General features: G+C 41.8%; 1 protein-coding gene across 1 annotated transcript in view; it reads right to left on the bottom strand.

Annotated features, from left to right (window-relative positions):
* The window catches only part of ADGRV1 (adhesion G protein-coupled receptor V1), a 400,714-nt gene that overhangs the window by 55,883 nt on the left and 327,713 nt on the right, over positions 1-17,118 (bottom strand). Inside the window, exon 83 of the mRNA XM_066604894.1 lies at positions 5,986-6,102. Coding sequence (XP_066460991.1) covers positions 5,986-6,102 — 117 coding nt within the window. The remainder of the gene's footprint in view (positions 1-5,985; positions 6,103-17,118) is intronic.

Below are 17,118 nucleotides of genomic sequence, written 5' to 3'. Positions count from 1 at the left end.
AGAAGTACAATGTTTCTTAGCTGTACAAACCAACGTGCCAGCATATATGAAGAGAAGAGCTTGCAGTGCGCCACACTAGGTGACAAAAAGGATGATCAAATTCATAATCAGATATAGTTAGAAAGAACATCAAATCAGTAAAAGAACAAATGAAGTAACCAAACAGAAAACCTCCATGTATGAAAATTCAACGGGCAGCTACACTGTTATAGTACTATGTGGCAATGACATATTTCTTGGTTGACAGCGATATTTTTTGACCTTTTGAGGCAAATTAAATTGTCATTTTCAAAGTTTCATTTGCGGAGATTAGTTTCTACAGCTGTTCTAGGGGGCCAAGATAGAGTGTCATGAGCAGATACGTTATGATATGAACTATAGTCAATGGCATATATACTACAAAGACAGCTGCTACGGTACCCTTGGTGAAAGGTTGTCCAGGCCTGGTTGGTAGGGAATTAATGCAAAGGTCACTGATAGTCCATGGCAGGAAAAATAGATATCAGGCCCTTCTGTTCATGGTGGCAAAACTTGGCAACATAATTTTGATCTTTGCTATGGAGTCCCTGTCTTCTCTGTACATGTGAGGGCCCCAGGTGTCTGGCTTGGGGTTTCCCCAGTAATCCATAGGATGGTGTCAATATGGTGGGTACCCAGCAAGCCAGGCTCAGCTTCTTTAAGGCCACCAAGGTTCTCTTGTCCTAATACGTGGGCAAGGGTCTTGACAAGGACTCATGTCCTAACTCCCGTTTTACTAATTCTGGAGAGGGTTAGGTCCGGAAATAAGCTTGGCTGGTGGTAGCGCATAGGCTCCGGAATAACTCACATAAATCCGGGAGCCCACATATCTGCTTTCAACAAGAAATTTGGATGAACGGTAGAAATGAGTAAACAGCTTAAAGGGAACCTGTTACCAAACAGGAGTACCATGAGCTAAGTTATGGTGCTCATATGGCAGGTTTCCTGGAGTCTAGGGAGGTATTTCTTATACTTACATGTCTCCCTGATCCAGCATTGTCACCCCCGAAAGTCAGCATGGGCCGTGCTGTATTCTATATTCACCTAAATAAGCTACAAACCATAAGTATATAGTCAGGAGAATGAGCTGTGATCTCTATTATAACTGTGTGACAGGAGCCTCTAATCATCATAAGTAACTATGTCTGTATCCTCCTTTAAAGATCTTATGTGGTAGGCTCCATCACACGGGACTGACTAGCTGAAAAACTGACAAATCTAAGAGCACATAAAGCCAAGAAAATCTCAGCTAGTCAGAATGAGATCACATGACCACTTGAGAAGGTACTTCAGGAGTTTCAGATATAAAAGAACAACTAACCAAGCAGAGGTGTAACTTGAAGCTTCTGGGCCCCAATGCAAAACCTGTAACAGGGCCCCCAACTATAATGCTTTATTCATAGTACTGGCTCCCTATATGGAGAAGAGAGGCCTTATGGGACCCCTAAGGCTCCTGGGCCCGGGTGCAACCGCATCCTCTGCATCCCCTATAGTTACACTCCTGTAACCAAGGTAATGCTAGCTCACCTATATATACTGAAGGGATAGCTACATATGATTGGTTGAAGTGACCACATGGGTTTAAAGGCAATCATTGCTGCAGCAAAGTAAAAAAAAAAAATACTAATGGCGACTGCCGAAGTAGTGGAGGATTGAACATGTCATTGTTATGTTTTTATTTAATTTCCCAGTTCCTAATTTTAAAAAAATCCTGGACAACTCCTTCAAACCCTTAATGGCACAGGACGTAAGTTTACATCCTGACTGCCTGGTACTTAATACAACAGGACGTAAACATCAGAAGCTGAGTCTGTGGCATCTGCAGTAGGAGCTAGCTTTTTTGCCCACTTTCCCCTCTTTAAAGCATAAATAAATTTTAAAAAAACATTTGTTTGGTATTGCCACATCCGTAATAACCCGTACAATAAATTGAACATACTGTTTATACTACATAAAAAAAAAACTACACAACCAAGCCAAAATGCTTATTTTGCTCATTTACCCTCCAAAACCCCCCCAGTAAAATGGATCAAAAATAGCCATATGGTACATCAAAATTCTACCAATTTAAATTACAGCTTGTCATACAAAAACATGCTCCCACAGAGCTCCGCCAATGGAACTATAAAAAAAGTTCTGGAACTTTGAATGCAGCAATGCAAAAAACAACAAAAACATTTCTACAAAAGGGTTTTTATTGCGCAAAAATGGAAAATCTAAAATATATAATTTTGGTATTGTCATAATCGTACCAACATGTAGGAAAAAAAATATTATGTCATTTATGCTGCATGATTAAAGCTGTAAAAAAGCTCTAAAAATGTAGTAAAACGTAAACAATGAATTACATGTACCCTAAAATGGTACCAATAAAAACTAACACTTGTCCAGCAAAAACAGGCCCTCATATGGCCATGTCAATAATGTTATGGCTTTTGAAAATTGGAGATGAAAATCCCCCAAAAATCTCTCATTAGAGCCAAAATAGGCCGTGTCCTTAAGGGGTTAAGCCACACAGTATACTCTGCACAGTTATACTTTCATCTTTATTCATACATTACTGGGCCAAAGAAAAAAGCTTTGCAAACCTTGAAAAAAAAAATGTAGAAATAACCAGATATATTCTCAAAGTCCATTTAAACTATTGTCTTGTTTATTTATGCAAAAGACCTTCGCATTCGTTTACCGGGGGAAGACCGGACGCATTCTATTTATGTTAACAATAAAGACCTTTCTAACGGGAAGTCAGTTTATAAAAGTCCATTATTTCACTTCCAGCTGTAGTGTCCAAAGGCTGATTTCTATGTTTCTAGAATTCATGGGAAGGTAATTGTGTAGCTGGTGCCACTAACTGTTCGGTAGTGAAGTCCAGTGAAAGAACCCATCATCATATAGTGCAAGGCAATTCCGCAGTGAGATTCTCAGAACAAAGCAGTTCGTGTGCCGCCAACTGTGCTTCTATGTATCCAACAGTAACAGACGTTTACGTGACGAATGTCACAAAATGTAAATGTGGTTTATTTCTGTATAAGTATGACTTAGTCTTATTTAAACCTAGAAATATGTGCAGCTGTAAGACATTTTCTTTTGTATATAGACTGAACAATCGCTGCATTAGGAACAGCTGGAGCGTGACATTTCGTGATCACTAATACGGTACAATGAGATGGACGCACCACGATCTGCTCTCAGATGTGTCGACCTCTCCTCTGCACAGCAGAAGGCAGCATTTGGCAGTCATGGGTAAATGTGGTAGCTTGAGTGGCTGCGGGCAGATTGGTGGTGCCACTAGATCCCGGCCTGGCCATCGCTACCACCATGCCATTACTTTCAATAGATGAGCTTCTGGAACATGCGAATAAAAGCCCATTTAGACACAATGATTATCGCTCAAAATTCCCTCAAAAGCTATCTTTGAGTGATAATCGTTGTGTGTAAATGCTTTCATCTTTCACTCTTCGGCTGAACGATGATTTTTAGTTGAGCATAAAATCCATCATTCAGCTGGAGAGAATATAACACAGACCGCATGCTGTCCATGGTGCTGTATTCTTCAAGGGATCGTTGCTTACATTGTATTTAGCAAAAAGCCATGGCGGAACAAAAGAGCTGTATGCAGAAAACAGACCACCTGCTGTTCTCTGCATACAGCTCCCGGAGGCTCATTTACATGCAAGTGAAGGTGATAAGTTGCTAATGAACATTAGTGTCCATTAGCAGTTTACACAAAAGAATCGCTCAAAACCTATCTTTTGAACAATTATCTTTGCGTGTAAATGGGCCTTAAGTCCTCTTTGTTCTCACTTTCTAGAAGCAGTTCTATTAAAGGAAATAACAGAACACAGCAGTCACGGTGGCCAGGCCGGGAGCTAGAGTGTATGCACCCCTGAGATCCTGGCCACCAGATGAAGATGAAAGATGGCGTAACAAATGCGTAAGTGATGGTCGCCTCTGCTCAGTAGTGGAGATGGCCAGTTTCCCTGGCAATGAGCTGTAAATAACCAGAATCAAGAGGAAAGAATATGTGGAGCATGGGACATTTTAGAAATAAGTATCTTATGGGTGCATTGTTTTGAGATTTAACCATTAAGGATGTAGTTCTGTTTTCTTCTGTTTTCGATTTTTGGCTTATCCTTCACACTTAAAAGAAAAATGGTAACCCTTTTATTTTTCCATCTGTCTGAGGTAAAGAGCGGTACATAACATGTAGTACCGCACTATACTGTAGAAAGGCGCTGCTAGATAGTAAATCCACGCATGCACTTCGGTAATACATGGTGAAATTTACAGACCGATTGTTTTGATTTTCCACAAAGGCTCACATGCCGGAGATCCAGACTGTCTTTGATGTTGTATGTTGAAGTTACAGCGCCCAGAAAAGACAATTGTATATAGAAAATATTGTATCCTGAGGTCATTGTAAATTGAGGAACCGCTGTACTTTCACCCATTCCCTCTCCAGGACAAAACTTACATCCTGGCTGGGAAGCAGTATCCTCCCAAGGACAGATGCTTACATCCTAGCCGAGCCCACACTATCAGAAACCGAGCCCACACTATCTGCAGCGGGAGTCGGCTGTGACTGACTGCCGGCCTTCCGCTGCAACAGTGGGGACCGGTAAAAATGCCGATCCTCACTGTTAACCCCTTATATGCCGTGATCAATGTTGATCGTGGCATGTTAAGCTTTTACAATGGGAGCAAAATAAAAATTAAATAAAAGTTAAACAAAAACATGAAGGAAAAGATGTTTTGCGCGCTTTGTTTCAAATAAAAAAAAAAACGTGTCTAGTTTTGGCATAACCGTAACAACCTGTACAATAAAATGAACACACTTTTTATCCTGCACGGCAAACACTGTGGAAAAAAAATCTAAAAACAAGAGCTTAAAGGGGTTGTCCCGCGGCAGCAAGTGGGTCTATACACTTCTGTATGGCCATATTAATGCACTTTGTAATGTACATTGTGCATTAATTATGAGCCATACAGAAGTTATAAAAAGTTTTATACTTACCTGCTCCGTTGCTAGCGTCCTCGTCTCCATGGTGCCGACTAATTTTCGCCCTCCGATGGCCAAATTAGCCGCGCTTGCGCAGTCCGGGTCTTCTTCTTTTCTGAATGGGGCTCCGTGTAGCTCCGTGTAGCTCCGCCCCGTCACGTGCCGATTCCAGCCAATCAGGAGGCTGGAATCGGCAATGGACCGCACAGAAGCCCTGCGGTCCATGGAGACAGAGGATCCCGGCGGCCATCTTCAGCAGGTGAGTATGAAGACGCCGGACCGCCGGGATTCAGGTAAGCGCTGTGCGGGTGGTTTTTTTAACCCCTGCATCGGGGTTGTCTCGCGCCGAACGGGGGGGGGGGGGGGTTTAAAAAAAAAAAAACCCGTTTCGGCGCGGGACAACCCCTTTAAATGCTTTTTTTTGTTCATTTCGCCTCCCACAAAAACACAATAACAGTGATCAAAAAAGGCGTATGTACAACAAAATGGTACCAATTAAAGCTACAGATAATCACACAAAAAAAGCCCTCACAGAGTTCTGTCAATGGAACAATAAAAAGCTTATGGAAATTTGAATGCAGCGATTCGAAAAAAAATTTTTCCAAAAAAGCTTTTATTGTGCAAAAGTGGAAAAAAGCTAAAAATGTATATATTTTTGTATTGTCTTAATCGTACCAGCCTGCAGAATAAAAATGATCATGTCTTTTATGCTGTATGATGAATGCTGAAAGCAAAAAAAAAACAATGGCAGAATTGATATTTTTTCTCCCTGCTCTACAATAAAATAATAAAAAGTTATACAATACATTATCCCAAAAATGGTACGAATAGAAGCTACAGCTCGCTATGCAAACAACAAGCACTCATATGGCCAAGTTGATGAAAAAATTAAAAGTTTAAGGCTTTTGAAAAGTGGAAATGAAAATCCCCCCAAATTGTTGTGTCTTTAGACCTAGGACTCCACTCACCTGAATGAGCATCCAGACGAACTGGCTGAGGTAGAAGTAGTGTGTGACTGATGCTAGACCTGCACAGCTTTCATTGGAGAGTTCAGGGCTAATATAAGCCGAGGCCAGGAATGAGATCTACAACAGAACACAAGTTCCCATTAATAAGGACATTAAATTAGAAGGGCAAAAGTTCATCAACAATGCAAATACACTGAACACAGCAATGACTTAATTATACGTTTCCATCATTGGTATATTGGCAGTGATGAGCAGCATCCTCTGTAAGCCGGGTATTCTGGAGAAGGTCTAAAATGCACACTACTCAAGAAAACTAAGGGGACACTTAAAGAGAGCCTGTCACCAGGTATGAGCACCTAAACTAAGCTATGGTGATCATACGGCAGGTTCCCTGGAGTCCATGGAGGTATTTTTCTATACCTACCCGATCCAGCGCTGTTGACCCCTGAATCTTAGTGTGAAGTCTCTAAGCATCACATTATAACTCCAAGTCACTTGAACTACAGATATATAAATCTATCCAGTTAGGAAGCATAAGTGATCGTGAATAGTGACAAGTGATTAGTGGAATAATTGGTTCGTGCTGATTTCACGAAAATCATTGTGAATCAAGATGGTCGTTTCCGACACCCATTAAAGTCAATAGGAATAAAAATAGGGTTCATTAATTTGCCTTCCAGAATGTCCCCAATGCAAGCAAAGCGCCCCGAATTGAAAGGCTATACAGCCACACATCTGGGGAACACTGTGCTCCTCCACAGATTGGTCATAATGCTGTACAGTGGTGTAGGGGGTCAATCGTAGTACATGATCTAGTCCTTTGGCATAGGCTTTCCAAACAGGACTCATTTCCTGGCCTACGTGAAAATTTGTTTGCAGCCCCTTAGGCATGGTCCATATCACTATATATAGGGAGATGTATAACTTATACCAGCTGTACATATACAATTATATACAGGAGATGCCCAGGTTATACCCGCATGGTCCATATCACTATATACAGGAGATGTATAGCTTATACCAGCTGTACATATTATATACAGGAGACACCCAGGGTTTACCAGCATGCTCCATATCACTATATACAGGAGATGTATAACTTATACCAGTAGTACATATTATATACAGGAGATACCCAGGTTATACCAACATGCTTCATATCACTATATACAGGAGATGTATAACTTATACCAGTTATACATATTACATACAGAAGATACCCAGGTTATATCAGGATACCCATATCTCTCCCCACACACCGCAATTCCAGGCTGTTATCTTCACTTATGTTATCACATCTTGCAATTCTGGACCTCACCGTCTCATGCTGCTGCTAGGCACCCGACCAGACTTCTCCACCAGCTCATTCTACACTGCTGGGAAGCGTCTGGTGCTTAGCAGCAGCATGAGACAACAGCCCGCAGTTAAAATGTGGGGGTTCTTTGGGGGAAGATGGGGCTTTCTCCCGGGTGCTGTGCTATAGCGGCAAGGGGGGGGGGGGGGGGCTCTATAGCTACTCCACTGTTCTCCCTCCAATATAACCCCAGCATACAAGCTTTCACACCAGCAGCAATATATCCTCTGCAGAATATCTGGCCCTAACAATAGATCATGTGTTATATAGGCATATAAAAGGGATTTGGCTTCTTTCTCTGCTCCCTCCAATATAACCCCAGTATACAAGCTGTCATACAAGCTTGTGTGGTAGAAGATACGCATCATTTCTGTTTCAAAACCCAAACCATTGAGGCCCATTTACACACAATGATTATCGCTCAAAATGTGTTCAAACGATGTCTTTTGAGCGATAATCGTTGTGTGTAAATGCTACTATCGTTTGCTTTTCGGACAAATGATGATTTTTAGTTCAGCATAAAAACTATTGTTCGGCCGGGCAGCTGATAGCAGGGACTGCACAATGTAATTCTCTGCAGGAGCACTGATAACATTGTTTTTAGCTGCTTTCCCTGAGAGAACAATGGAGCTGTATACAGATAACAGACCACCTGCTGTTATCTGCATACAGCACAGAAAGGCACATTTAAATGAAAATGAAGCTAATAAGCTACTAATAGGCCTTAGTGTCCATTAGTAGCGATGCAAAAAGATCACTCAGAACTGTTGCTCAGAACTGTCTTTTGAGCGAATTTTGAGTGATCATCTTTGTATGTAAATGGGGCTTCAGGGTATGTTTACTGCAGAATTCATCACAGAAATTTGCGTGTGAATTCTTCCCTTACAACTGCATCAAGTTTCACATCTTTCGGATGCAGTTTCTGGCACAGATCATTTCTTGATGTGAAAACATGATTCTCTGTGTCAGAATTCTGCACACAGACAGGGCTAAATCCATCTGCCTTGCTGCATCAGAAAGACACGGATTTTGATTTGACTTTTTTCTTAGGGGGAATTAATCGCTAAAATGTCCGCTGTGATTCTGCCGTGTGCACATACGCTTAGTGTGGATTTAATACGGTTTTTGATATGACTCGAGGTTACCAGGCAAACCAGACATTCATGTTTTATAGACAAGTGTCTTTGGTTTGGCCGATAACACAATAGATTCCTCTATGCCTCTGTACCTACAGTTTTATACAGAGTCGTACAGTATATACCCGTAACAAGCTACAGCTGCCGGGTTATGGAACCAAAAAAAACCCAAATTTGTAATTTGGTTGAGTGTGTCAGTTCCTAAAGAGGTATTCTCATCACAGACTCATGGCATGTCCGCAGGAGATGCCCTTAAAACCTAACAGATTCAAGTCTTGTCCTAGGGACCCATAGCTATCTAGGACTAAGCTCCTCCAACCCCAGCCTGGCTGTATGAGTTGGCTGAGGGTGGTTGCAAGTATGGAAACAGCTTTCTCTGCAGTGTTTCTGTAACTCCCATAGAAGTGAATGAGAGTTGCAGAAATGGTGTGTTGTAGCTCAGAGTAGCCCAGGCCTCTCACTAGCAAAGCCAGACTCCTACTGTACACTGATGAAGGGAAAAAACCCTGAAACAGCTGTATGTACATGGAGTCTGGCTTTGCTTTTATTCCCGGGCATTGTAACAAGGCTTGTATAAAAAGTCTGACTTTGGCTTGAAGGAATGCTACCTTTCAATAGGTGGCACTGTGGAGGATTTATTCCATCTCCCTTATTTGCATATTACCCAGAGGAGCGTGCGTGGCCATTTGAGTCTCCTCACTTAGTTTATAGTATATAGTTGCTCTCCCTAAGGAGAAAAGATAGCGTTTCTGACCCCCGTAGCTCAGAGTAGCACAGGCAGTTTGGCTGTATCCATACTCTAGGCCTCTATGTAAGGAGGGGTATTGCCATCTTCACCATGAGTAATGAAGATGGGAGTACCCTTTAAAGAGAACTTGTCACGTTCCCACAGCACCATAAACTAAGTTATGGTGTTGTTAGGGGACATGACGGGTGATGTATTTTTTTTGCTCACCAGCTCCCGCAATCCAGCACTGTCGGTGAAGTCTCTGTGTGCATGCTTTCTATGAAAGAGACTCTGAAAGGTCAGATTTTCACACGCGGCAGAACTTCAGCGAGTGACAACACTGGATCCAAGGAGCGGGCGAGTATAAAAAATACATCTCCTGGCTCCGTCACGTCCCCTAACACCCCCATAACTTCGTTTACGGTACAGTGGGGACGTGACAGGTTTACGTTAATGGTAATATATAAAGCCTATGTACATTAGAAACTTGTAAAACAAATATCTTTCAAACAAGAGGCGTGAAAAGAAGAAGCTGAATGCGCACTTTCGTATTGTCAAACATTTGTATGTTAGATTTCTTTCTCCATTATGGTAATTAAGAACATCGTTATAGGATTTACCATAAAAACATGAGAAATGGTTTTCCCTTCATCAGAAATCACAGTTGGAGAGCGCAGAGACCACAGGAGACTCATCTGAATGAAAATGCCATGAACTTGCTTAGCCAGAGGTAATTGGATTAATGTAGTCTTACTTCTGATTAGATAAGCCCAGTAACATGCCACCGCATGGTTGTTTTTCGGCTCTCAGAAGTATTCAGGTTCATGTATAAACAAAAACTAATTTTGCCTGTGAGAGCAAAAAACTGACAATGAGAGCCCGGCAGATATATTATTGTGCAACGGAGGGTCTGTTCAACAGATTAGTACTCCAAAGAATTCAACAAAGGTCTCATATCGGAAGGGCTCATACTTCCATATTTAACATCACCCAAAGGAAAGAAATGTGTTTGAGAAAAAGAAAAGACAACCTTACTTTTTTTTCCCTTTTACTGGGTGCCGGAGTTATCAGGTCACCATAATGTGGACTTATATGTCCCAGGGAAGAATCATATAGCCATGGGATTTTATCATAAGGATGGATACCAAAAAAAGAAGGATGAACTTTTCTAGGATCCCAGTTTCAGTAAATAAAACTAATTTAATGTATGAGGGAAAGTAATACAATTCTCTATTATACTTTACTTCGCAATTCATTCTCTTTGCTAGCATTTTCAGGATTGCTGATAATAGTTTTTGAATGCAAGCCTTGATAGGTTACTTCCAGAGGCTGAAGATCTGTCCTGGTCATGTAATTGACATAAAGGTCCATGTGTCTTCTCGGATTTTTCAGCCTCTGGATAACAAGTAGGGATCTTGAAAATGGGGAGGAATTGATATAGAGGGAATATTGGAAAGAAAAAAAAAAATTTGAAAAAAAAATATTGACAGCAGAAAAAGCCTCCTGGTCCATCTCATCTGCCCTTATCTGCAGTGCGCGTTCTTCTTTTGGGTGTTCCAGCATTTTTAAACGCTATGTGTCACCCATGGCTGTGGTGGACTCCTGCAGTGGAGTGTGACACGGCGCCCCCCAAAGACCTCTACTCCCCTTTCCAGGTCCAGCGCGCATGCGCAATACAGCGCATGACACACCGGCAGTGGGCGGTGATGCGTAATCGCATGATACTTGCGCTGTACTCACAGATGGCTTCCATTGACTACAATGGGAGCTGGACGCTTGTTTTTTCACATGAATTAGAGCATGCCGCGGTTCCTTTCATGCTGCGGAATTCCACTGTACAATTCCGCAGCATGAACATTGAGCTATTAGGTTCAATAGAACCTAATAGCTGAGGGATAACGCTGCGGATTTCCGATGCATTTCACGCGGCAGAAATCCGTCCATGGGCATTAGCCCTTAGTCTGAGGATTCCTTCTCCCCAAATGCGTAATTTTACATTTGGAAACATTGAACTGCAGTTTCTATTATTTGACCATTTATCTAATGAGGCTAAATCTTTTTCTATGTTGAAGAGACCACTAGAAGTATCAACTCTCTTCTGTGTCATCAGCAAACAGGCAGACCTTACCTTACACTGAATATTCTCTATTTGCCACAAGTGGCTGTAGATGTTATGTGATACCAGTTGGGTACCAGAGGGATCAGTATTAGGCCATCATCTTCTTTTTTAATGTCTATAAATGGCCTTGTACACAGCTTACAGGGTAGAATTTCAATATTTGCAGGTGATATTGAACTCTGTAAAGTAATCAACAAGTAAAGTAATCAAGTAATATAATATTGTAGAGGGATTTGTGGAAGCTGAAGGCTTGGACAGAGATATGCCAAATGAAGTTTAATGTGGATAAATAGAAGGTCGTGCACTTGGGTAAGGGAAATGAGTTCTGTGTGTTCTATAATGATGTACGAAATAGTAAAATACTGGGTAAAACTGCCACTGAAAAAAACCTGGGGATTCTGGACAGTAAATTCAACTTTAGAGACCAATGCCAGGCAGGTGCTGCCAAGGCAAATAGTATCATAGATTGCAGAAAAAGAGGCATAGATGCTCATGACAAGAACATATGGGGGCATTTACAGAAACCTGTATGCCAGAACACTGGTGTACAAAAGTCACTTTAGAAAGTGAGTGAAGTTTGCTGGGGGGGGGGGGGGGGGGGGAGTGGCCATCCCAGCCCGAATGATTTATGTATAATTTACACCAAAAACTGGCGTAAATTATGCCAGAAACTTACGCCTGGTTGGGATTAGGTGTGCATTTCTGTGAAGACGCATGGATATGCCGACATTTGCTGAATACATGAAGAGGCGAACCATGTTCCAGGGAAATTTATACTATAAGGGCTAATTCACACAGGTGTAAGCGCTTTTTTGCCTATTCCCTTCATATTTGGCCATTCTGCATGTTTTTGTGCCAATAAATACACGGTGTATTTACTGCTCAAACATACCCAGAAGGCACCTTGTTTTGATGCACAAATATGCAGTGATTGTGTAGGCTTCCTGCATATTCACCGCATATTTGCGCTAATTCAATTGTACGGCCTATTACGGTGTGTGATATAGGACTTGCTGCAAATTTTTTCACGCGACCGAAAATCTTAAGAAAAATACGCAAACGGCTAATCAGGGCACACTTGGAATATTGTGCATAATTTTGTATACCTGTGTATAGGACATAGCTGAACTAGAGCAAGTGCAGAGGAGGGTGACCAAAGTGATAAGGTGGATTTGATTACCAAAACAGATTATCAAATTTTGGGATTATTTCGCTTAGAAAAAAAAAGACAGTTTAGGGGCGATTTAATTACAATGTAAAGATATATAGAGGGACGTTACAAATGTTTCAAATGAATTTTTACGCCTAGGCCTGTAACCATGACTAGGGGGCATCCTCTATGTCTACAGGAGAGGTTTTCCCATCGTCACAGACAGAAATTCTTAATTGTAAGAGTCTCTTTGGATGTTGGGATAGTGAATTTACTGAACAAGTCCAGCCAAGAGGAAAAATAAGAAAGGACACATCTGTATGTGCTGTTATTTGAGCCACCCATACACATTCGACAACTGTTCTTCCCAATAGGTGTTTCCCCGGCTTCTCCATGAATGTTTGACTTGGCCAAATGTTCATGTATTCTGGTGCTGGGATTTCTCCTGGGGAACAACAGGGTCAGGCACTGAAATTCAATGTCACGGATCCTTCTTTCTCCTGGCATCATCTATCAAGGAAACATTGAGCCACCCTCATACACTTTAGACCAGGGGTCCCCAACTCCAGTCCTCAGGGACCACCAACAGGTCATGGTTTCAGGATCTCCGATAGTAGGAACACCTGTGGCAATGTCTGAGGCACTGACAATAATTCCATCACCTGTGAAACACTGAGGAAATCCTGAAAACATGACTTGTTGGGGGTCCCTGAGGACTGGAGTTGGGGAACACTGCTTTAGACGATCGTCTGGCCCTGCACTCATTGGCGGGTTTGGACGCTAAATTATAATATGTATAGAGTCCCATAGGGGCAGTACAATGGCTAACACTGTTTTCTTACAGTAGTCGGATTCTAGGTCCAAATTCAATCCTGGACAACATCTGCATGTCTGCTTGTGTTTCTCCCAGTGTTTGCATGATTTTTAGATTCTCTAGTTCCCTTCTGCACTCCAAAAACATATTGAAGGGTTAATTGGCTTCCTATGTAATTAACCAGTGTGTATGTGATTTCACACAAAGATATTTCTTTTGGAAAAAAATACAGTTTTTCATGCATTTTTTTGAGCCAAAGTCAGAAGTGGATCCAGCAGGAAGAAGAAGTCCATTCTATATATCTCACATATCTATTGAATCCACTTCAAGCTTTGGCTCAAAAAACTGCATGGAAAACTGTGGCTTTTTCTTCCCCTATAAAACCTGTGTGTGAAGCCAACCTAGTAGGGCATTTTGATTTTGGGCCATAATGGGCTCATGTAAGGATGTGAATGGTGGTGATTGCAGGACAGCACAGAGTGAATATGTTGGCGATAAGTAGAGGGACATTTAAAAATCTTATAGGCCAAAAGTTTAACAAAACTATTATAATACACATAAGAAAGTATTAGCACTAATTCATATCTTGCGTGGTAGAGTTCTGTGAGTTTTAATGACTCTTCTGTAACAGCATGTACGAGTCGGCATAGGACCGCCATTCTACTCTGAGTGCGTTAAGCATTTGTCAACAATTCCTAATTATTCAGCAGAACAGAGGAACAAAGGACCTGGCTGATCCCAGCTCCACCTTGTACACATTGCCCTGTAAAGGAAAGACTTGTGTTTTCATGCTCTACTAAAATTGTTTGCTTTGCTTATGATTTTCTTTACTCAGGAAATGTTCTGGTGGCAGTTTTGGAAGGATGCACGCAATGACTACATTTGCGGTGGTACACATCCCACTATTCTCGTGAGAGGTAATACAAGTCTCAATTATTGGTGGTCTTTTCTAGGATTTATTGGTTGCAGGAAAGTTCTTTCAATGACAGCAAACAATATATGCATATTGCATAACATTGCATACACGGACAATAACCGGCTAGAAAATATGGCCTTGGGAATTGGCCCTAAAGAGGAATGTTTTACTAACCAAGGGTAAATCTTTGTTCTCTATCTGGAGTTCATTTGCCTTTAAAGCCCATTTACACATAACGATTATTGCTCAAAATCCGTTTAAAAGACTGAAAATGAGCAAAAATCGTTACGTGTAAACGCAGGCATTGGGCACTTTTCATCTGAACGATGATTTTAAGGTGAACTTAAAATCTATCTTTCAGCCGCAGAGAGATAAAGTATCTCTCAACAAACTGCATACTGTGTTCTTCATGGGAGCTGGGAGATTACATTGTATTTTGCCAGCAGCCCCAAGGAGAACAATGCAGCTGTTTGCAGGGCTAGGCGTGTGATTAGTCACACGCTGGGCTCTGCAAACAGCTCATGGAGGCCCATTTGCATGCAAATGAAGATAATAAAGTGTTAATGGACATTAGTGCCCATTAACACTTTATGCAAAAAGATCAATAAAAGATTATCTTTGTGTTTAAATGGGCCTTTAGACAAGCATTCAGTTGTTCTCTGCTTGGATGAAGTTGCCAGTGTTCTCCAGATAGATGTGTGTCCCATCTTCCGGATCCACACCTATCGGACATTTATGGCACAGCCTATGGATCTGCCACAAACGTCTGATGGGAATATTACTTTAAGGACTCTATAAAACCACATTCTGTGAGCTATTGTTCTGTTATTCTTCCATTGGATGTGGCTTTATGAGGGCTTGTTTTTAGCAAGAATTGACCATGGCTTCTCAGGTGGGCACTTGGCCACCCCAATCCACCAGAATTAAATATAACTTATGCTGAAACCTGACCTAAATTATACCAGAAGTCTAATACAGCTTGCAGCTGGCATAGATTTTTGTGTAGGTGCGTGGACAGCTGAGATGTGCCTAATGTATGAGGAAGTGTGCTGGCGAGGATCATATTAGTCTAGTCTTTGAAACACCAGTTTAAGTAAATTTCCCCCATAGTGCCTACAGATCTGTAATGTGGACTTGTAGGGACTCTGTGTACCACTGTAAAGGACATATAAGCCTACTAGAACTGGTATTACTCCAAGTATTAATCTTGCACATAATGGGATGATTGAAGTGATCATATGGCCAATCACAAAATTATTAGGCTCATTTTCATATTATTAACCAGTCATTATTATCCTGTATATACAGGGTTATTACTAGAGATGAGCGAATATACTCGTTTCGAGTAATTACTCGATCAAGCACCGCGATTTTCAAATACTTCCGTACCCGGGTGAAAAGATTCGGGGGGCAGGGGGAGGCGTGGCGGAGCGGGGGGTAGCAGCGGGGAACAGGGGGGAGCCCTCTCCCTCTCCCCCCCACTCCCCGCTGCAACCCCCCACTCACCCACGGTGCCCCCCGAATATTTTCGCCAGAGTACGGAAGTACTCAAAAATCGCGGCGCTCGGGCAAGAAAGGGGCGTGGCCGAGTAGGTTCGCTCATCTCTAGTTATTACAAATGATCTTCCCAATTTGAAACCCTCATACCTCCCCTTTTATGACACTCAGATACATAAATTTGATATCAAGGGAAACAGAAGCTCAAAAATATTCATTTAACAAAACTAACAGTAAGACCGTCCTTGTTCCCATAGCAACCAATCACAGCGCTGCTTTCATATTTCAACCTGCCGTAGTCGGCGCTAGGGGAATATGAGACCAAATGGCTGACAATGAAGACAGGAGAGCAGTCTGTTATTAGTGGGGAACCTTATTTTCAAACAAAGTCTGGTGCAGATCCCCCCAGTGGGCACACAATTCGTAAATGGTACTCTGATCTGAAGGAAAACGGTTGCATCTGTAAGTGAAAATCATCAGGCCAACCACTAGTAAACGTGGAAACAGTGGAGCGTGTCCATGCTAGCTTCACACAAACTCCTCAGAAATCCACCAGCAGAGCAAGCAGAGAATTAGACATCCAACAGCCAAATGTGTGGGAGATTCTGCGTATACGTTTGCAATGTTACAAACCCTAAAACCGGATGACAAAATAAAGTGGCATTCTTTTTGCGAGAGTATGCAAACTCTAATGGCAAGTGATGGTTTCATGGAGTATTTAGTGTTTAGGGATGAAGCTGTCTTTCAGGCACAGTTAGCAGACATGTCAGAATCTGTAGGAGGAAAAGCCCATCAGTCTACATGAAGCATATGCAGGACTCCCCCAAGGTGAATGTGTTCTGCGCTATAACCTGTAGGAACGTGTACGGCCCCTTCTTTCTCCATTAGGAAACAATCCCAGGGATTTCATACCTGGACGCTACAGATATGGCTTCTGACGCAACGGGAACAGGATGGGAACATCTTCCAACAGGATGAGGTTCTCCACCCTTTTCACAATGAAGTCAGAAGTGAGCTCAACAGGCGACTACCAAACAGATGGATTGGCCGGGCAGATCGTGATAATAGTGAACTTCTTCCTTTCCCTCCACGTTCCCCGGATATTACACCTTGTGATTTTTTTCTCTGGGGAGTATTAGAGTCTACATGCTCCCTGTACCACCCACCATACATGATCTGCGGCATTACAGAAGCCATTGCAGCAGTCAGTTTTGATATGTTCCATGTGTATCAAGTGACAAAGGGGGCTCACATTGAACACCTCTGATTTTTGATGTGCAACAAATCTTTTTGAGATTCTGTTTCCATTGATATCTATTTTATGCATCTGATTCAAATTGATGAGATCATTTGTAATAACCCCGTATTATTTTCTATCAGAGTGAGTTTTCTTGCCCTAAAGCATAACAAAACCCTATAC

Source organism: Eleutherodactylus coqui, chromosome 5 (assembly GCF_035609145.1).
Source record: "Eleutherodactylus coqui strain aEleCoq1 chromosome 5, aEleCoq1.hap1, whole genome shotgun sequence".
Taxonomy (NCBI): Eukaryota; Metazoa; Chordata; class Amphibia; order Anura; family Eleutherodactylidae; genus Eleutherodactylus; species Eleutherodactylus coqui.
Note: the sequence above shows the minus strand (reverse complement) of the source record. Positions and strands in the feature narration are given on the sequence as shown.